The 22,762-nt window shown below is 31.8% G+C and overlaps 1 protein-coding gene across 16 annotated transcripts in view; it reads right to left on the bottom strand.

Annotated features, from left to right (window-relative positions):
• LOC129798743 (dorsal-ventral patterning tolloid-like protein 1) overlaps positions 1-22,762 on the bottom strand; it is a 152,386-nt gene that overhangs the window by 93,920 nt on the left and 35,704 nt on the right. For all 16 annotated transcript variants that reach the window (XR_008751462.1, XR_008751463.1, XM_055842171.1 and 13 more), the window contains exon 4: positions 15,917-16,621. Coding sequence is in view for 14 of the 16 variants with exons in the window: in XM_055842171.1 (XP_055698146.1) it covers positions 15,917-16,613 (697 nt within the window). In the remaining 2 variants the exon portion in view is untranslated. The remainder of the gene's footprint in view (positions 1-15,916; positions 16,622-22,762) is intronic.

Below are 22,762 nucleotides of genomic sequence, written 5' to 3'. Positions count from 1 at the left end.
TGTCGTAACTTTTTTAGCTCGCTTGCGTGGCTTGTAATTTGCAGCAAAAATGTAATATTTATCAATAAAACGTTCACAAACTCTTCCAAATATCCAAAGACAGTGCGAATAATGCAACATTAACTCATTTTAATTCGATATTTGTGAGAAAAAAGTGAGGAAAAATCCCTGCCCATCTGTCATTAATTCAAAACAAAACAAGCGACCGTGGCGCACAAAATTTATTAAATAAAATTTATGAAATAAAAGCTTTTAGTGACAAGGACCACAGTTTAATTGACTAATTTAGTGAAATAAAGGCACTCATTATTACTAGAGTAATTAAAATTGATATAAATGTGTTTTTGAAAATTGTCGTAACTTCCAAGATCTCCATACATTAGAAGTTACGGCTTTATAAACGATACCAGTTACGATAAAATATTAATGTGTTTCTTCTAACATATATCTCAATAGCTCAGCTTTTAAATCAATTTAAAAAGATCTTCTCAAGTTAACTTACAGTTTATTAGTGCCATTTTTATTATTTTGAGACAAAAGTATCGCATTCGGGGCTCATTTTTAAGAAAAATAATGCTGAACTGAAAATTGCGTCTCCTGAAAAGTTGTCAAAAGGAAGTTACGACAAATGCTGATTTAACTAACGATTTGGACATCCTTATAGTTTATAATCATCCACAAGAATAGAATTTTTATCAGTTCTGAATAATTTAAAAACATTGTTTTTCACAGAACATTCATATGCTGCTTTGGGTACTCAGAGTCCCAAAAGAGACGAAAGAGTTAACTTACTATTACTGCTGCTGAAGTAAAAGACTGTGGATTCTTTATTTCATATCACTATTCAATTTTTTTTGCAAAAGTTTATTCCATTTTACAAATTTCGATTACAGAAACTTTTATTTAAAGAAAATTATGATATTAAACTCCTATATTTTTTAATATAAAAATTATTGAATACAAAAATATGTTGGTGTAGCCTAAAACTAGAAAATATTAGAAACAGTTTTTGAAATCAGACTACAAAAATTGCTCCTTTTTGAAAATTAACAATTTCACAAGTCTTAAATTACTTTTATCTGCTATGTGAGTTAATTTATTGAGATCTTTCATCTTTCTAAAATTATTTCCTTGGTGATTTATTTCCGTTTATTTCTAAGGATTATCTTGATTATTTTGGTGATGAGCATGATCGATCACTTTTAACTCTTTCCTTAGCAATCACTCAGGAAAATACTAAATAAATTTTAATACAGAGTGTTGAAATTTTGAAAATATTCTTTGCTGATTTTTGCAGTATTTGGTGGGTTTAAATTGAAATATTTGAAAGTAGTTTGAGGAAATCTGCAAAGATAGAAAGAATATATTAGAAAAGAAAAAAATATATACACTTCTTTTGTACAAATTTTCGCAAATTTATTCACTATGATTTACAGAAAATTGATTTATTTAAGATCATACCTTCCTACTCCTTCCTCGAAGTCCAACAGATCTTCGAATCTGCCCATTTGATCAAAAATTTATTAGACTGTGAAAGTCTTCTTTCCGGGAGAAATTATTGGCAAATAGGAGATTTTCTTATGCTTATTTCTCACAGAATTTGCTTTATCGCAGCTTCCACTTTTGAACCTTCCTGTTGGGGTGGCCTTGGAGGAATACCACCAGCTTCCTCATGATCCTGGACTTGCTGGATTGGCTGTTGATTGTGAAGAATCACAGCCGCAACACAAACACTCCTTTAGCCACTTTTCTCTGGATTTCCTGAACAAAAAAAACATTATCACTTGATGGTTTTGATCTTTTCCACTCTTTACAACTCACCTTTATCGTTTAATATCCTGATGGTAGCCATTCCTGCACAAAATTTCCACCAATTTGCACATTTTATTCACGAACAGAGAAAGAAAAATAGCTTAGCAAGTTAACTGACGACAAATGGAACAATTGCTACACTGTAAATTCTCGATTCGCTCGATTTACACTGACGTCACCAAATCACTTCCCCTCCCGATGCGTCGTACCTGATAGAGCAATGTTATGATTTGTTGTGTGAAATGATAAGGTCCAAATACCTTGGTCATAACCGTTCTAGACTTGTTCATACACTTAGAGAAATCCGAAATAGTTAAAATAACTTTCCGGAAATGTTAATTTTACCCTGCATTATTGATCCAAAATCAGTGTAAATATTACCTTTTTTAGGTGTATGTGTATTGGGGGTTAAAGTTACCCTTTTTCATGTTAATTTTATCCTCAAAAAGGTGTAAAATTAACATTAAAAAATGTTGATATATTTTTATACTTAAAAAGTGTTAAAGTTATGAGGAAAAAAGTTAATCGCACCCTCTTTTTTTCTCAGTGTAGCTCTCATCAAAAATTATTTTGGCAAAATATTTAAAATTTCAATCGAATCTTGTATAAAAAATATATTTATCGATTTATTGCCGATTAGTCACCAGTTTGTAACCACTTTAAAATATTGAGTATTTATATTCAGTACATTCTAATTAATTCTATTTAATTAATTAATTAATCACATTCCGAATATTCTAATTAATTCTAATAATTTAATTAATTAATTATATTCAGTATATTCTAATTAATTCTAATTAATTATATTATAATATTGTAAATTTTATCCATTTCGACCACCGAGAACAGTTTACTCGACGCGATTCTTCATCCCCAAAATTCAATTCACGCATTCCGAGTTGCAAGCACCCCGAGTTACACACATTTCTAGGTCACCTGTAAAAAATCTCAGCTACCATAAGCTTATCTGGGCTTTTTTTAAAAATTATAATTACCTAAAAAGTTGTTTCTTCTTCATTACTCAAAATCTCAAAAGAAACAAAAAAATTAATATGCAAATTTAAGGCATAATTTCCCGAAAAATCATACCGAAAAGTTTCGGCATATGGCTAAAACCTTCACTAGTAAAAATAAATGGATCATCAGGGATTATTTGAAAAGGATCGTTTTTTTAAACGAATAAAAACAATAAAAAGGATGAAAAGTCATTTTCGGTGTTCACTTAAAATGTTCTATCACGATAAATGTGCATTCAAAGTTTGAAATTTGATCCATCCATTGCGAAAAACTCAAAAATGGATCAAAATAATCCTCTTATTTTTACCAGGCATAGTGTTAGATCTGAAGCCCACTATGTCCACTACTTAAACTATTAGCACTGGTTTTTTTTTTAATTTTTGAGTTCGATGTAGAAATTGTCTAGGCATGTATTGATGATTTTGTAAACATACAAAAATGGTCTTAAAGACCTTGAATCAGTCATAATAACTATTTTTCTAGAAAAAATCTAAAGTTACCTTTGCTGGCATAATTCATATAGCAGATTATTTCTTTCAAAATACTATAAGTATTCAATATTCATTGTTACACAAGGTCTACCTAAATAAAACAAGAAAATCACAAATATAATATATATGTGTAAAGCGATGGCTGTACCCTCTCTAAAAGCATCGCCCATAATATGTTCAACGAGAAGCTGAATGTGAATGAAATCCTTACGACATTTTTCAATTGAGGTGCACAAGGGAATACCATGTCATGTATAAGCTATTGAGTTTGAAACGAGTAAAAACATCCATTGGATGTTGAATGAATTTCTCACCAACTTCCCTATATAGCGCGAGAATTTCCAAATCAAATAATCCACTGTGAATTTCCAGAGGGATTTCATCACTCGTAATCTCAAGATTTATTATCTTAGGACCTTTTAATATTCCAATAGCATACAGCATTAGCTCTTTCGAGTCCAATGTTGAAGTTAATTGAGTAATTATGATTAAATGGCGATAAAATTTCCTAGTGCTAAAATGGTGAGCGCTGAAGTAAAAGAAATTGGCAAACAAACTCTAAAACAAAGTCATTATCACGTTTTAAATAAAGTGAGAAAGTTGTTCAAGGTAGGTTCCATCGGGAAACTTTCCATGAAGGGGATACAGTGAGCAAATTTCCAGATAGAATGTTGCTATTCATACAATCAAACAGAATATTAATTAAAACGTGTTTGTATCTTGAAATAAAATAAAGGGGAAACTGGGGCAGTTGTAAACACAGAATTTTGTGAGTACAATACTTGGACTTATATTGACCATTTCTGCAGTGGCCCCTAGAATATCTATGAATTCGTAGAAAATCTCGGCTTCTAAAGTCTAGTATTTAATTTAAAAAATCGCAGTATTTGCAACTGATCCATGTTTACTACTGCCACACTTTCACTTAATATATTTATTTTGAGTTACGTTTTCGAACTCACGAGATAGCGTTCTCCCTGAATTAATTTTTCGCATGATCTTTTGGTGCTTATTTATCTTACAAGTCTTTTTGTAATGGTTTTTTGAATTTTTTTTTGAAAAAAATTTAAAAATTAATTTTTCTCAACAACCCCATTCTCAAAAATTTTCATTTTTTTACTGTTGATCAGTAACATTGAGTACTACATTCCCTGAAAAGGCGAGCTTCCACTTTTGCGCTTTTTTTTTAAATATTCAATTTTTTTTATTCAAAAGGCATTTTTATATTTAAAAATCAAAAAAAAATTCAAAAACGGGAAATCGAAAAATTTTGATTTTTTAACTGTTTATAAGTATTTTGGTGTACTGTATTTCCTGAAAAGTTGAACTCAAAATTTTGAGTTTAACTGGTATTTTTTCTTTTTTGAAAATGTTGTAAAAATTTGAATATTTAAAAAAAAATAAACGCAAAAGTGGAAGCTCGCCTTTTCAGGGAATGTAGTACTCAATGTTACTGATCAACAGTAAAAAAATGAAAATTTTTGGGAATAGGGTTTTTGAGAAAAATTAATTTTTAAATTTTTTCAAAAAAAAAATTCAAAAAACCGTTACAAAAAAACTTGAACAGATAATACGAAAACTAGGATATCGTTTTAAAGAGTATAAAATTATCTTTCAAATAAAAAAAGAGTAAGAAGAAATCTCAACCCGTTCGCGAGATATAGCATTTTGAAATATTTTCAAAAAATCTCATTTGACGAATGAAGTGCGAGACGCCATCTCTGGCGCCATGTATTTCCGGCCAGGAATTTTTTTTGGGCGAAAAAAAAATAGGGGTATATTATTTTATCGTGTATTTTAACATATGTAAAATTCAGAAATATCTGGGACCATGAACCCGCGATTTGCGATTTTTTCGGTCGTCTTGAGATGGATTGGCCCACATACTTTTTGTCCGATTTCGAAACCAATAAATTATATCTTCATTCTGCAACACTTTTTAGGAAAATAATTAGATATACGAGACTTTTGAAATCCAAACTTAGATATACTTTTACAGGTAACATTTTTGAAGGCTTAAAGTTCTATTAGACCTGATTTTTTTATGTCTTATTAACGACTTAAAAAATTCTTGGAAAAAATCAATGTTGAATAAAATCGTTTTACTGGATATATTACGGTTCCGACAGACATAAGGACAAATGATTTGATTTAGAAGAGCCACTCAAGGAGCCACTATAAATGGTTATTTAGGATTTCCAAAATGTAGGAACCTAGGCTAAACGTAGACTCTGAGATCTGTAAGATTAACTAGACGCTTTATGAAAATTTTTCACAGTTTAGCCTTTCAAACTTACAACAATAGGAACAATGAACCACAAAAAATGCTTTACATTGCTTACCATCTCAGTTTATGTAATAAAATATTTTGAAATTATTGTTAATTTAATATGAAAAAATTTTTTCATCTTCAATTAAAAGCTAGTAAAAAGTTAAATGGTTAAAAGGTTAAAATAATAAAAATAATAGCATTAGAAGGCACTATTGATGACAACGTTTTTTTATATGAAGTAAAAGTAAATAGAGTAGAAACTGGATGTAAAACTAACGCCCAACGTCAATATGTCGAAGTAGCTATTATTCTTACTACTGATTGCCCTTTTTCAAAAAAAAAAAGGCACGACGAGAAAATGCAGACTTTTATAGCTGCCAAATTGGAAGGAGGTTTGATGGGAAAAAGAGACGTTTGCCTGAAAATATTGTATCATTTCCGATGCGAAACACAATTTTTCTTCGACACTCCACCACAATAGTGAATGAATGATGCTGTTCACGGGATGAATACACAAAATAACTCTGCTACTTTTTTTCGTTGCCGACGCAGGAAAAATTCTTTTGGGGTGTGGGTGGAGGATAAAAGAGCGTAGATAATGGGTTACATTTGTGCTGAAGGAAGACTCATAGAGAGAGAGTCTATCCTACTATAATTGTCGTTCATCTGTGTATAAGAAGGGAGAATATATACCATCAGCCAACTTCTATTCCAAATTCATCATGACGGAAAAAAGGTATGTGCACGAGGGAGTGATAATGGCGTGTGTAAAATTACAAAATCATATAGAACAGTGTCAGACGCACTCATACTGAATATGAATAAAAAGGACTAGGGACAATATGCTTTTTTTCGGGGAGGAAAGTACAGTGTACAAACTCTTTTTTTCGTTCTAACGAGACTTTAATGCGATATATTTAATAGACGACACACAACTTGCTTTATGAATGATTTTTTTTTCTGATAATTGCATCAAACCCGGTGAATTTTTGTCATGAATGAAGAGCAAAATGTCACAATACGTCAATCAAACTGTATAAAAGTTGTAAATAAAATAATTCGGGAATAAAATTTGCTATTTCAGTGCTTTTTGTGAAGCAGTACTATTTTTTTTTCTATAGTTTTTCTGCAAGACTGAAGGCAAATTTCCTTATAGTTTATTTATTCTAAATTATTTCATTCTATTTTGTAGTAGACTTTTCTCTAGGGAATTTGTTAGAATTTTCCAAAACCTTTTTCATTCGTTATTTTTATAACTCATTAGCCTCGGAGTCTACAGTATATCGTCGGTTGCCTCAGCAACTGTGCTAACTGCATTTTTGCGATTTTCAGGTTTTTGCATATTCTGATATTACTGAATTTTCTCTATTAAACTACGTTATTTAAAAAGTTTGGAATTTTCTCTATACAGATATATTTTTTCGTGAAAATGTTCTAACTGTACTATAGTCACAAAAATTTCTCTGCAACTGCGCTATCTACCAATTTTTCTGCAGTTAGCATAAAAATACACTGAAAAAAGGCGCAATTTTTTTTTGTCAGCAACTGTTCTATTTGCAGTTTGTCATTTCTATCCATCACGACTCTCCATTAAAACAAGGTAAACGTTTGCGATTTGTGATTGAGTTTTTCGCGATAGTTGTGCAGGTGAAAGCAAATTAGTGATTTCGGAATTGTAAGTCTTCGTTTCATTTGTTTCTTTGTAAAAATGCTTATTAATTTAATTACTAAATTAGGATTTTGTGAGAAAAAAAACAGGAAAACTGTTACGCAGGAAGAAAAATCATAAAGCAGCTGATCCACGTCCAAAAGAATGCAAGAAGGAATGGAAGAAGTATCTACATTGCGGGGAAGGCGTTCTTGGGCGATCTACGATCGGCAGATTCTTCCAACACGGGGTATACGATAACATGGCTGAATTGTAATAAACATATCCCGATACGATTAATAATAATAATAATCAGGATGAACCAGATTCATCTCCTCATACTCTCATTCATGTAGTCGATAATTCGCAAGAGATGTTCACGAGTGAACAGGGTTCATCTGACCAGCTTGAAGTCAAAAATGAGCCACATAATACAAACGATAGATCACAAAATTCTCTGAATAGTCACCCTGGAGCAGAAATTTTCACAGCAGATGTTTTGTTAACCGAAGGTAAGAATATGACTATGATTTTTTATTATTAAATTTTCAATAAAACAGGCGTTTTTTTTTAATTTCTAATCACATTCTGTTGTTTCTGATCTATTTCAGTATTTTTATTTTAGAAAATCTTGACATAGCGTGTAAAAAAAGAGATCTCATCCAGAATCATGGGTCCAAAATCGACGCATAAAGTACAGGAAAGCTGGAATGTAATATAATAACAGCTAACGGAGAAGGAAAATAAAATTTTCATACACACAGAAAAATTTTGACTCTAAATTTATGAACTAGGACCTGGGAACTTAACTTATTTGAGAACCTGGGAACTTAAATTGGACGTGAATCCGCGAGACGTTTAAGTTTAGAAGCTCTGAGTGAGAGAAATGGGCTAGAATCCCTAGCTCTTTCAAGTTAAAAGATCGGGAACTTAAGTTCTGCATTAGCTGTAAAATGAGAAATGTCTACAGATTTGCAAATTGCAACTAAAACTAAATGATCAAGGATTTAGAATTAGGGCATTGGCATTCATTGAATAGGATTTGAAATTAAATTCCTGCGTGTTTCTGTTTAAGAATTTTTCATTTTTTTTGTGTGTATGAATTTTCAAAAGAAAGAAAAATGATGATACTACGTGCAGAAATTGATAATGGATAAAATAAACGAAATGAAAAGTCAGAAATAAAATTGATATCTCATAATCAAGTATTCTTTTAATTTAATCATTTAGAACTTTTAATTGCCATATTTTTTTTTCAATATGGCCAGAACAATTTTATAAATTCCTATCACATATCTGGTGCCAATTTCCTTTTTCCATGCTTATTCTCATGTGATCCTTAAGCTTTGTGGAAGTATCCCCTTTCTTCTTTATATATCAGAGATCGTTTATTTCCTAAATATTTCACTTTCAGATTAACGTAACACTTTTAGAAGGAACCGTTTGTAGACTTTGCAGAAATCCATGAGAGCAAAATAGTGTTGATAAAAAGAAAACACACTTGGAAGATAAATTTTGGAGTAAATTTTAAATGACAATAAAATGTTGCTCTACACGGAGTCAATAGAATAAAAAAAAAAGAAAATTCTTTCCTTGTTAGGTTTTGACTGTGATAAACAATTGTGCTATCTGCAAAAATTCCATACATTGCAGATAGACTTTTGAACAACGATGTTAGTTAGTACAATTGCATATTGTGTATTCTTTTAGGAAATGCTTAATTTTTAGTGTGCAAAATCTACTATTTTCCAATTTCTTTGCATTAATAGACAGATTACTTGATGGTATTTCGATATTTGTAATATAAAATAACTCATTCGGGGTTTGATTTTTATTAAATTATGATTAAAGTGAAAAAATGGTCTCCTGAAAAGTTGTCAAAATGCAGTTAGCACAGTTGCTGAGGCAACCGACGATATGTGATAATAAATTCTATCATTATTATTCTTTATATGAATATTAATAAATAATAAAACTTCGTTCATCACTTTAATCTTTATCGTATTGACAGAATATCAAAAATGAGATTTTCATTTTTTCACTCTTTTCTGTAACATTTCCACTGAATGGAACAAGTACAAATCTGCAATTTTAAATATAACAAACTTTTCCCATCGATCTCTATAAATTTTTTCCTCCCCTTTTTTAAATCATGTCTATCGTCTACTAAATATTTGACTGTGTGCATATGAAAATTGTGAGTTTTGGCATAAATATATTTGAATGAAAAGGATATGAATATTAAATTCACTAAAAACTCAGGAGTGGTAAGTATACTATTGGTCCTAAATTTATCTTCACGAAGGCAACTATTTTTTATTAAAAAAATCCAAAAATTTCCTTTTATTGTTAATTTCAATAGAATACACATTACGTAAAATACTGTTCTTTTTTTCATTTATTAAACTTATATATAATATTTCGAGTTTTTAGGATTAAGGAAATCCTTTTCCAAAGATACAATTTCATTTAACTTCACCACAGTATTAAAAAAATTGAAGTGAACCAGATAAAAGTTAATTCATTTTACTTAGATTGTCAATCCACAGGTAGGGTCGAAGGAATACCTGTTCGGCAGGGAACACCTATTGGTAATTTTGTCATTATATTGAAATTTTATTAATTCAAATTTCATATCCCAAATGGTACAAAATAAGGTGCAAATAGATTACGATTTCGAAAAACACCTGTCCAAAATAAGGAGTATCACCTCACTGGTAAATGTCTTAAAACATTTCCCATTTTTCACACGAAAAATCTAATTCATAAGGCTAATCTCACTTCAGGTAAAATTTACAAATCACTATTAACGTGAATCAACACAATATTCAATGAGTATTCAATAATATCACTCAAAAAAACCGAAGAAACATTGTTAGTACTTCACCACAGCTAAATAAGACTGAAGTAAACACGAAGTTCTGTCATATTTCTCGTCAGCAATTGCTCACACTGAATTTTCAATAAAGCAATTTCAACTCAAATCATATTCCAAATTTAACGTATTTAGTGTTAAAATCTTCCAAAAAGAACAAATATTTAGATAGAATTCATTATTCATCACATATTGGAATAAAAATCCATCATTTTAATCAATTTATTTTTAGTGTCCAATTTTATCCTCAAAGTGTCGAAAATAAGAAACTGGACAAAATTATGAGCCTTTCCCCTAAAGCGCTGTGATAAAAATCAAAAATAATGAAGACCCGAGGCGCTAGGCGCAGACAAGGATATCGTATAAAATATGAAACATTTTGCGCAAATCTTGACGTTTTTCCTCTACCCTGTCCCAAGCCAATAGGATTTTCCATCGATAGATATTCATATACTTCTTGGTCGTCTATCGAGCACTGAAATGTATGTGAATTTTAGTCAAAGATGGAGAGTGAGAGTGGTGCACGAAATAAAGTGAAAATACGATAAAATGTGGAACTGCCACGTTTTTTTTTCTCCAGCATCAGTCCAAGCCAAAAATGTGTTTTTGAAGTTAAAAAGCTTCCAATTTCGCATGATATAGAGCGGATTTCAGTGAGATACCAAATGTGTGTATCGCATTTTCGTGAAAAGCCAGTGAAGGAAAAAAAAAGAGAAGAGCGTGTCCAGGACTCAAATACCCCAAGTGATTGTGAATCCCAACCAAGAATTGTCGGTGAATCTCCGTTGAGGAGTTACAAGAAAAGCAACGAAAAAGGTTAAATAAATTCTCAGCCTTATTTCTGTCAGATAGAAAATGAAATTGTGGGGGTGGGTCCAGAAGAGATAGTGAGAAAGGCATCCAATTCATATATACAAGCACACAAATTTGTTTTATTCGCTTTTATCACCATTTCACCCACCCACTCAGAGTTTTTTTTTTATCAGGATGGTTTTTTTTCGTGCTATGGGGAGGAAGCTTCAACACCCATCTCATCCCATCGCTAAAGCTTCCACCAGTAAACGCAAAATGTGTGCTCATGTGATTTACAAGCTAACCATTTACCGAGAAGATTTATGCATTAGTTTGCACATTTGTACACTCATGTCAGCGGCTGTTGTTTCATTAAAGTCGTAACTTGTCTGTAAATGAGAGGCAACAAGAGTGACACTGAAAATTTTCAGAAATTTATGATATTTTTCGAGATTTTTTAAGCACTTATATAGGGGAATGTTGGCATGTTTCGCAGAGGGTGAACCTTCAAAAACTTCAAATTTTCTCTGTGTTTGCAAAGAGCTAGTTCGACATTTCTTAGCCATAAGATGTTAATTATTAAGCTCGTGAAATGTGATGAGAAATGGTAAGTCAGCTCTTTGCAAACAAAGAGAAAATTCGCATCGTTTTAAGGTTCACTCTGTGCGAACCATGCCTAAATTCCCCTAGTAGACAAAGAATTTATTTTATAATAATTTATTCAAGTAAGGGAAAGCACGCTACCTTCGGACGACTCAAGCTTTGAACAATTCCTTTTTTTAAATTTTTTTTAAAATTAATTTGGCCTCTTATAATTATTTTTTAATAGGTAGTCCAATGCCTCAAATATCCAAAAAACAGCTATCGGTGAAATTCCTTAGGAACGTTAAAAAAGAGTCCGAAGCTTGAGTCGTCTAATTAGCGCGCTTTTTCCTAAATACTTGCTAACTCTGCAGAATTATTATTTTTGCAAATAACAAATTATATTGTACTATTTACGTACACCGAGAAAATCAGAATAGTAAAATTTATCTACTCTTATAATAAAACAATTCTAAAAGCCGATCAATACAATTATATCCTGAAAATTGATATTCAGATTACAAACTCAGTAATATAATAGTATGGTAAATATTTAGGGAGATGTGGGGCACCTTTGGAAACCGGGGCACCTTTGAAAGTCGGGTACCTTTTAAATTGGAATTTTTTTCCTACGTTTAAGTGGAACTCAGCCATATCATAATGTAATTTAACTTGTCATTCTGTTTGTACATCTAAATTATGTCACGATAAAGCTCAATTTTACTTAAAAATAGGTAAAAAAAATTCCAATTTGAAAGGTGCCCCACTTTCCCCTAGCTGTTGAATTTTAAGCACCATAACTCTGTTATTATGGAGTTCCTACAAAAAAAAACCTATTGTCTAACTACTGGCTATTAAAATAGGCAGTTCTTGCTCTGAGTGTCTCAATTCTAATATCCTGAACTGAATATTAAAAACTAATAGGGTAAACTTTGGAAAGGCAACTTAAGAAACAGCTTAAATTCGTATATTTTTGAGCTAAATCTGGCTAAAATCACCTTCATGATCGGGCTTTTAATGCTGCTTAGCTTTTAGTAAATTACTCTAACTGCTGGTAACTTCAAAAAATTGTCGGAATTTTTTTGGAAAGAAATATTTTTAATGCTAAATTATGCCCAATGCACAATAACTTTGTTTAATAAACATGTTTTTGACATTTCAATGAGAGTGAGTGAGATCTAGATCTAGTCATCTCGCTCATTCTCATGGGAAATTTCGAAAACAAGCAAAAATTATTGTGTGGTGGGCATTAGATGACTTGTGCTTACTATTTCGTTGATAAATATGTATTAACCATATACATATAAGGTCTCATCCTCTGGGGTCTTATCTAATGAAAAATCTCAGTGTTAGAAACAACCATTGCGCGGATCTACCTCATCTACCCTACTATTTCCTGGTCCTAATATTTTCACATCAGAGGTATTTTCAATTTTACATGATGAATTTCAAATAAGAATTGTGATTTTTACTATATTTTGAATAATAGTGTTCTTACTAAAATAGTTTTATCTTTATATATCATGGTCTTCATGTCAAATTCCAACTTTTTTAGAAAAAAATTGAATAAATAGATTGTAGAGAATGCCACAGAATGTCTGTATGCAGTAGAGATTAATATTAAGCTTTTTCATTTATTTATATATAAAAGATTAGTCTAGCAATCTCTTTCAAAGCTCTACTTTGGAACGAAATATTTATGTTTTTTTTTTCATTTTCTTTCTATAAATCATTATGGTAACTCTTGCAATTTCTGCAAATAACTTTGTATGAATTTTGCACAAAGAATGCATGTTTAACTTAATACACATTAAAAAGCCATTGTAATAATCCTGTGAAAATTGGATATTCTACGTGTGAATAAAGTTTCCTTTTATTGCCAAGTTGAAAAATCGCGGTTTCGTTAAAAAATGCTTTTTCCCATGAAATCCTATATTTCGACACCATAAAAAACGAATCCTAAAATTGATGAAATATTTAGTAACTGGAAAAAACTATAATCTCATGTACTCTGGGTAGCATACGGTAGAAACAATATGGAAAAATTGAAAATAAACAACATACGACCAGGTATCCTCAACCACCTGGCGTCTCCACTGCTGAATATACCGTCAAATGTGCTTTCTGGTGCTAAATTAATTCCAAATCGCTATGTACAACATTTTAATTTGACGACACGATACACCACCATACTACCCTCTTTATCATATTTCTTAGTGATTGCCCCAAGCTCTGTGTTTCTCTTCATTAATTATATATTCATAATTATTCCCCAAGCTCATGTCTAAGAAACAGAGAAATGCAATTAAATTCCACTTCTTCCCCCAAATGTTGTTATTTTTCTTCATATTTTCAGAATTCTATCTTTTCATTTAAACTCCTAAGTTAAAGATGAAAGAAATTTTGCACTGTTCCACTTCTTGTATTTGTCATACCATTTGTGGTTATACGTTAGGAGAAGTTACATAAAAGCAAATTTTAGTACACAAACTTTTCCTGTGAGAAGACGCATTTTGATTTTATATAAACTTTCTCTAAAAGCCAAAATTTCACATTCTCATTTTTGGCCGCTGCACTGCAATTATATCCTAAACTATTTTCTTGAGTTGGGATGTGGGAATGGGGTGGTAATACGAATTATAGACTTCAGTTTTACTTGTATAATTACAAAAGTCTCATAACTTTGAAATAAATTAATTGTGACTTTTGTGGATTTTATTTGAAAATAAATTACCATGTAGCTTTTTACGTATTTTTCTTTGTAAACGTTCACTTTATATATATTTTTTGGATAATAATTGAAAAATTGGTGTACTAATTTTTCTAAAACTTAGTTGTAAAGTAATTTAATGTAGGGTCGGAAGAACGTCTGTTCGACAGGGAACCCCTATTGACACTTTTGTCAAAATGTTGAAAATTATTTAATGTATCTAGTAAAATATAAGTAATATAACGTTTTTTCTGTAACATACGTTTTACTATAAACAGAGATGTTCAAATTTCATATCCCAAATGGTACAGAGCAGGGTGTCAATAGGTGCTGACACGAGTTCTTAAAGTGTCAATAGACGTTCCTTTCACCCTATATAAATACGTGTATGATAAAAAAATGCTCATTTTAAACAAGATAAAATCTTAATGAAAATAAAGCGCCTATTGTCCATATAAAAATAAAATGGAACTTAAATGGAAGCCTAATTCAGTTTTTCAAATGATGACTACATATTGTGTTATTTCACCGTTTTTTTCTTTTTATGGATGTCAAGACTTTTCCAACGGAAATTCCTGTTCAATTTGTCTATTTGTCTATTGAATTTCCTGTGAAACTTTCTACCCAAATGTTTTAAGTTATGCCGTTGGCGACGCCCCTTTTGAGTCAGATAGTGCCATCTAAACTATATTATAATTAAATTTTTAATAAGTATTATAATAAAATTGCTGCCAAGCAAATATTACTATCTGTTTAATTTTGAAAGGGCTGCAAGTAGCCGCGCCTATTAAAAAATAGGCCACGCTCCTAAAAACCCTTGAATATAGCATAAAATCATTCCTAAATTTATTATATAATTATTTTCAATTCTTCAAATTTTTTTTAGAATTTCAAGAATCTTGAAATAATCAATTTATATGCATACTAAGCTTTCAAAGAGGCCTAGCAACATCATATTTTTCTATTCGCACCTCATTTACAACTAGCGAGTTGTTTTTCTTATTTTCTTTTATCTTACTAAATATCAATAAATGATTTTTATGCATGTGTTATGGGGAGTATGGCATATCTAATAATGTGATATATTTTTTAGGCGCAGTTGAAGTTGAGCTTTTGAAATTTATAGGAGTGTCTTAAGAATACAAATATGCATAACTTTAAGAATAGGTGTGGCCTAAAGTTACTTTTGCATAAAGATAAACAATGAGACTTAATACTATACTTTTTAATTAGAGCCTGAATGTTAACTATATACCTAATTAAAAATATATAGAAAATCTAACTAATATAAGTAATACGAAAGTTTTACAGTGTTGTTAATTCTGTAGTTTGAAGAGTTTATAATGTTTTCAAGAACATTTATTTTTTGGATTTGCAGAGTGAGGAGATTATAAAGTTATTTTCATGATAAATGAAAGAAAAATAAATTGATAATCTGGGAGTATATCATTTGGATGGTGTGAGCTGAGAGTGAATAGTTCTCAGTTCAGTATCTCCCACAATTGTAATAAATACTGATGGTTTGAGAGAAAAGCTCTCCCAATTGATATTGGTATAGAATGTCACAGCATGAATGTGAATTTGGGTATGCGCAATAAAAGTTGTATAAGGGGAAGGCTTTTTTTATGTATAGGAAAAACAATAAAAATTGACAATAAGTATATAGGAAGAAGATGATAAAAATGAGGGTGAGTACAGGATGATGACATTCACTCACCTGCTTGAAGAAATGGAAGCATGCCGAGGAAGAGAAGAAACGGCAAAAGAGTCCGAAATAGTTTGCCAAATTCCCCAGAACGCCTCGGCAGCCCTTCGCCATCCGACGCAGATCGATTTGCCTTCGTTGATGTATCTGACGATTGCCGGAGGCTATGGATGTGGCTGGGAAGCAAGGCAGAGGGATGTAACCTTGGCAGAAGGGTCTGGTCGCACTCTTCATGCCGGAAAATCTCATAATGGCAATTAGTAGAATTAATGGATTGGCAGCGATGCTTTGCACGAACTTTTTGGCAGCATTTTCCATCATCGGTACACAACAGCCCCTCGATTTTGGCTGAGGTGATACCCGTTGGCTCAATTTTTTTACATTTCGATTGGCAGCTTTTGTTATATTTCGACATATCGCCTCCTGAGTTGGTGTCCCATCCATACCACAAGTCCACGGCCAACCCTCGAATGCCGAACTCTTCGTCCTCACATCCGCACCCATTGTCCACGATGACTGGTGCGACAATGAGGCTTTTCCATCGATGCCTCTGAAACCATTGTTGACTGTACGAATCACACCCGGTGTGCCACACACCTCCAGCCCACAACCACCCCCGGCGATCTGGGCAACTGTTGAGGCTGCAGCAGTCACAACTACACTGGTACTCGCATGCCCTCTGGTCGTATAATGATACTTCTGAGGCCATGCTGTGCCCTGAAAGTCAAATTAAAATTAATTGATTTTATCATGTAGACATAGAGAGTGATTCTTGTTTCATAAATTAGTTCTCAAAATATCGAATACAAAAGAAAACGTCATTAATAAGACAATAATAGGACGATATAGTAAAGTCATTAATTGTTATTAACAGAATAACAATAATTGAGATTTTTTGCCGTTATAGTATAAAAGATATTCTTTTATTATATGTGCAAAAATGTGTAGATGCTGAAAAGTTTAATATTTTGGTTTAAAAAAATTAAAATTAAAATATTTAAAAAATTTCCCTTATTTTTAACAGAGACCCTTGTGATATTCACAAGAATTTAAAAAAAAGCTGAAATTGCATGTACAAGTGTGAGATAATTAGAAATAAATTGAACAATTAGAACTGGAGATCTTAAATAATTTTATAAGTTGTAAAAAAAAATAAATGTATAATAGAAAAATATTTAGAAGTGACCATGACTAACTGATTAATCTAATAATCTTTTCCAATTTTTTTATTTTCATAATTCTTAATCAGACATTGACAAAAAGTTAATTTTGTTACACAATGTCATCAGGTCTGATTGGGAATTGCCAAATAATATGACAAATTTTCGTGATAAATTCGAGAGTAGGACAATATAAATGACTGCTCTATGAATCTCTTAATGATTGATATGAACCGAATTTTAGATGATTTCTTCCGAATTTTCATATGAAAAGAATAAATTTGTCATACGCCATTATCATATACAGTTACAAAATTTTTCTATAGTACAAATTCTAAGGCAGTAATGTCGTCCAAATCTCATTTAGGGCCGAAGGAACACCTCTTCGACAGGGCAACCCTATTGACACTTTTGTCAAAATGTTGAAATTTACTTAATGCATCCAATAAAATCTAAGAAATATAACGTTTTTTTTTTCATTAATCTGCGTTTTTCGATAAGGATAAGTTTTCGAATTTCGTATTCCAAATGGTACAGAATAGGATGTCAATAAGTCCTGACACGGGTTCTTAAAGTGTCAATAGGTATTCCTTTCACCCTATATGAATTTGATTGCGAAAATTAAGAATTTTACCTACAATAAATTAATCTAGGTTTTATCAGTGGTTTTCACTAAATATGGAAAGGCATAAAGGTATGTACAATTACGAATTTAAAAAATATTCCTTATGAAACAAACCATACATTACTATTCTGGTGAACAATTGATAAACTTCCATTCTTTCATATTAAAAACAAACTCATAAATTTTTTTTACAAAAAAAATCAAAAAGAGCGTTCAAAGATATTTTTAAACCGACATGAAAAAAATGCATCTGGATTTCATGGTGCCAGAATTGTGAATACTATAACAAAAATCAAAATGACGATTTCCGGGTGGTACACTGGTGAGAGAAATCCGAAAAAGTTAAAATAACATGCCGGTAATGGTAATTTTACCCTGCATTATTGATCCGAGATCGGTGTAAATATTACCCTTTTTAGGTGTATTAGTGATTAAATTAACCCTTTTCACGTTAATTTTACACTTAAACAGGTGCAAAATTGGCATTAAAAAATGTTGATATAATTTTACACCTAAAAAGTGTTAAAGTTACGAGGAAAAAAGTTAATAACACCCCCTTTTTTCTCAATGTACACTGAGAGAAATCTGAAAAAGTTAAAATAAAATTCCGGAAATGTTTATTTTACTCTGCAGTATTAATCCGAAATCAGTGTAAATATTATGTCTTTTAGGTGCATTAGGGGGTTAAAGTTCCCCTTTTTCATGTTAATTTTACCCTTAGATAGGTGTAAAATTAACATTAAAAAATGTTGATATATTTTTACACCTAAAAAGTGTTAAAATTATGAAGAGAAAAAGTTAATCGCACCCCCATTTTTCTCTCAGTGTAGTAATTATAGTTCTAGTCAATAAATTTAGCACCAGTATTTATAATCAGTGAATGTCAATATCTTTTAGTAATTTAGTTATTAACAATAATTATTAAATTAGATTTTTTTTTAAGTTTTATGTAAATTTTACTAAAATATAATATAATGGGCGAAATGTTTAACGGCTAAAACTGAGGGAAAAATTAAGGTCTTGAAAGGGATAAACTTTGACTACTGCAAAATTTTCAAAATCACACAAGATCCTATTACCTTATAGTCGAATTTGTCGATATTACCGACACAAATGCCTCACAACAACAATACCGACACAAAAGGCCAAGAATCTTCTTTTGTTAGAGGTAAAAGTGTGAAATTTTTAGTGTTACAGTCCAAAAAAAAAGTTTTCTACCGAAATTTGATGTGTAAAGTAAACAGAAAATTGAAACATAAACTTTATATGCAATTCCATATTGGTTCATTTTTCAATCGAGAATTGAATCTTATAATTAACTATGGCTTTTTAGTATGAACTAAGAACTTTCAACGCATTTTTTACAGTGTAGAGTGTAGAATATCTCTCTATCTAATTTAATTTCTATTAAACTATTGTATTACAAGCTTCATGAATTTGATGCTGTAATATACAATAAGTCACTTAACTGGAAAAGTGAAATTCGATTTAAGACATCTACTTAAAATAAAAATCATAGCATCGGGTTTACAAATTCGAGTATACCAATAAAAAAAAATCTTCATTTGATTGTTCTTTTTCTTAATTTCACTATAGAGGAGGTTTTTCAGGCTTTGTACATACTCTGGCTTCAAATACTTTATGTTTTTTCCCATTTTCCTTTAATGAATCTGACCTATTTTTTCAGGAAATATGTATCAGCTATTAAAATATATTGCCATGAGTCAGATTCATTAAAGGAATATTGAAAAAAATATGAAGTGTTCGAAGCCAGAGTATGTACGAAGCCTAAAAGCCTTTCCCTTAATGTTTAATTTTTATAAAACCTTTTTCCTAAAAACATCTTCGTGAAATCACACTCTTAAATTTATTTTAATTCTCAGGTGTTCCTGTTATTGATTTAATGACAGTTTGTGAATTTATATGTCCGTCTGTACTTGAAGAGATCACAATATCGCCAGTGACATCATAAGCTTTCGTCGCTGAAACTTTACTTGACAAATTGACTGGGTGGGGCACTCACGTGTTCCCGCACTAAAGCGCCTCGTGTCCGTCCCTGAACTCTCTCTATCCATCTTTTCAGCTTTTCAAATGAATGACGTCACACATATTACATATTCACCCCTATGACGTCACTGTTCTAGTTCACAAAGTACCCACATTGAAAGCTCTGTGGAAGCTTTCACCATGCCTTGGTACAACTTCCATTTCACAGAGAAACCCAAGACGATCAGCTGTCTTGAGGAGAAGATTTCTCTCGCTGGAGGGTATATTAGTCATGAGAAGCTCCACACCATACAAAAGCTCCTAGAGATGGCACTTGAGTCACCGAAACGGATACTTCCAATGTGGAATATCCTGGAAGGAATTTTGGAAGTTCAGTGCTTTCTCTTTCAGACAGGCACTTATACATGGACAGAAGAATGTGGTCTTCGGTAGGGAGAAGACCACATTCCCCTTCTCTATCGGTTTAGTTGTGATTCCAGGAAACAATAGTCGATGTCACCACCATAAAGACTAAAAGTATATGGAGAAGAGATGGTGGTTGGATTATCTCGATGCATTAAAATGGCATTAGAGGTATGTTAAGTCCCCGAGGCGTCACCCTATACCACTCCCCCGGCACCATACTTTGTAATGTGGCTGTGGCAGAGTATGGTGTGTACATAGGAGTGCCAAAGAGATAGGATATCAGCTAAATGTTACACTCGTGGGCAACTTTGGTATGAGGCTGGATGATGTGAAAAGAGAGCAAGAGCAAAGAGAAGCGAATGTATAATTTAAGGGCGTTGTCATCGTTATTCGAATTATGGCAATTTTTGCCGCCACCACGGCAAACCCCCTTAGTCTCCTCATCCCTTTGTGCCCAAAACACCATCCCCATCATCTTTCCACGTTAATGAAAATCGATCCAATTTTATGGAGTTACTGCTGAAGCGATTTACAGGCTTTCCACTCATGCTGTGCATGAAATGTGACAATGAACACCACGAGAGGATGACTGAGGGAAATTTTCGTTAATCGACTGAAATCATCATCGTGTGGCACTTTCAATTCAGTGTCTCTCTCTCTTGGGGATTTTCTTTTCCATCGACAAACCCCTATAACAACTCCAACCCGAAATTTGCACTCTTGCAACTCACACTGATGCCAACGCAGCAAGAAAAGTATAACCGTTCCGAAAAAAGTCTTGAACCCTTGGAGGAAATGGACAGAAAAATTGGTGACAAAGCATACCAGCTTAGCGGAATGCTCAAATCCATGATTTCAAAAAGAGGCATATTCGCATTAATTATCTATCAGTTGTTTAGCAGTTTAATTTATATAGTTACTTAAATCAGGAATTGTCGTAACTTATTCGATCGCTATATAAGCAATAGGGGAGACTGGGGCAAAAAATCACAAATCGAAAAATTCAAAATTCAATATCTTCCAAGGTAAAAAAGATAGCGGCTCAAAATTTTTTGTATATATAGCCTCCATAAACCTTCTTCAATATCGTAAGTTTCTTAGAATTCGAACAAGGAATTTATAAATTAAAAAATATCAAAATTTTTAGCCCTATTTTTGAAATATTTTCCTTGCAGAAGATAACAATTATTATCTACTTATTTTCCAAAATTAATGCACTGCTGAATATTTTCTAAATAATTTGTATATTTTGAATACGAATCCGCTATCTATTTTAGAATTTTGCAAAAGTTCTCTTCTCCAGAAATCCTTTAATTAAAAATGGCCACTTGGGGTAAAAAGTAACAAAAGGTATAGAGCAAAAAGTAACGAAAAAGCGATGCAATTTCTGATGTCTCACGGCGAAAAGAAACGTCATTATCATGTCTCGCCGCTTGTTGTTAGCATTGGTCAAACGATTTGCAGTCCTTCGTGTTTTTTTCTAAAATTGCTTGAAAAGGGATTTTCTCGTTTTCTCATTTTTCTCGCAGAGAAAACGGTGTTTTACAAAGTGTAGATGAATAAATTTTCTATGAAAATATGTTCTCTAGGTATTTTTTCAAATTTACGGAAGCCCGTAATGAAGCGAATCAAAATATGATAATACCCCATACCTGGTACTATTTGCCCCAGCATTTTTGAGAATAGTCACAAAATTACATTTTAGAAATTGGCTCGATAAACGTATTTCTTTACAAAATAGAGGAAAATTACTTTCATAAAGTTATAGAGCGCTAAATTTCCTATAAAATTGCGCTAATTAGAAATTTTTGAAGCGTTCGAGTAAGGTAAGGGGCTGTATGTCGGCCACTTAAGGATGGGTTTTATGAAAAACTTATGTAAAAGGACATTTAATTTGCCTGTTTTGATCAAATTTTCACCCTAAGTTGTAGTATAGATCTTTGTCCATCTGATTGTACACTTTATTTGGAGATAAAATAATTTTAGATTATTAAAAAATTAAAATGTTTTAAAAATGTAGAGTGTTCCTCAATTCGGCCACTTCAATATAAGCGTTTCTCTACTCGGCCACCTGGGGTTCCTCTAGTCGGCCACCCATTTTTCAAATTTTAAAAGCCCGTAACGTTTTTACGGACTAGAAAAGGATATTGAGAAAGAAAGAAAGAAAACCTTTAAAAAATAGTAATTTTAAGAAAACAAAAAATTGTAAGGGAAAAATTCTTTTTATTCTTTTATTTAGCCGGCCGAATTGAGGAACATGGCTTTAAAATTTCACACCTTTACATTTAAGACAGAAAATTAATATTTTTATCAATAATGAAAATACATTTATTGCACAGTGAGTTAGTTAAAGTTCTCAACTTGCGGTTTGACTCAAAATTTGACTGCTAAAGTAATCTGTACAGGTAATAAATCGAATAACTCTTTGTGAAAAAATGTCATGAATATTATAAAGAACATCAAAATATGCTGAAAAATGACCAATATTGCTTAAGGTAAATTTGAACCCTCTGACTTTTAATAATTTTTTTAATGTTTTGTGTCTAATTTCATTTGCATTCTCGGTCATTTGTGTTATTTATACAATTATTGACCTTATGATGTTATAAAACTCCTGGAATATTATTGCAAAATTATATAATATGAATAAATAATTCCACC

The sequence above is a fragment of the Phlebotomus papatasi genome, chromosome 1, assembly GCF_024763615.1.
Source record: "Phlebotomus papatasi isolate M1 chromosome 1, Ppap_2.1, whole genome shotgun sequence".
Taxonomy (NCBI): domain Eukaryota; kingdom Metazoa; phylum Arthropoda; class Insecta; order Diptera; family Psychodidae; genus Phlebotomus; species Phlebotomus papatasi.
This window is presented reverse-complemented; position numbering and strand designations above follow the sequence as displayed.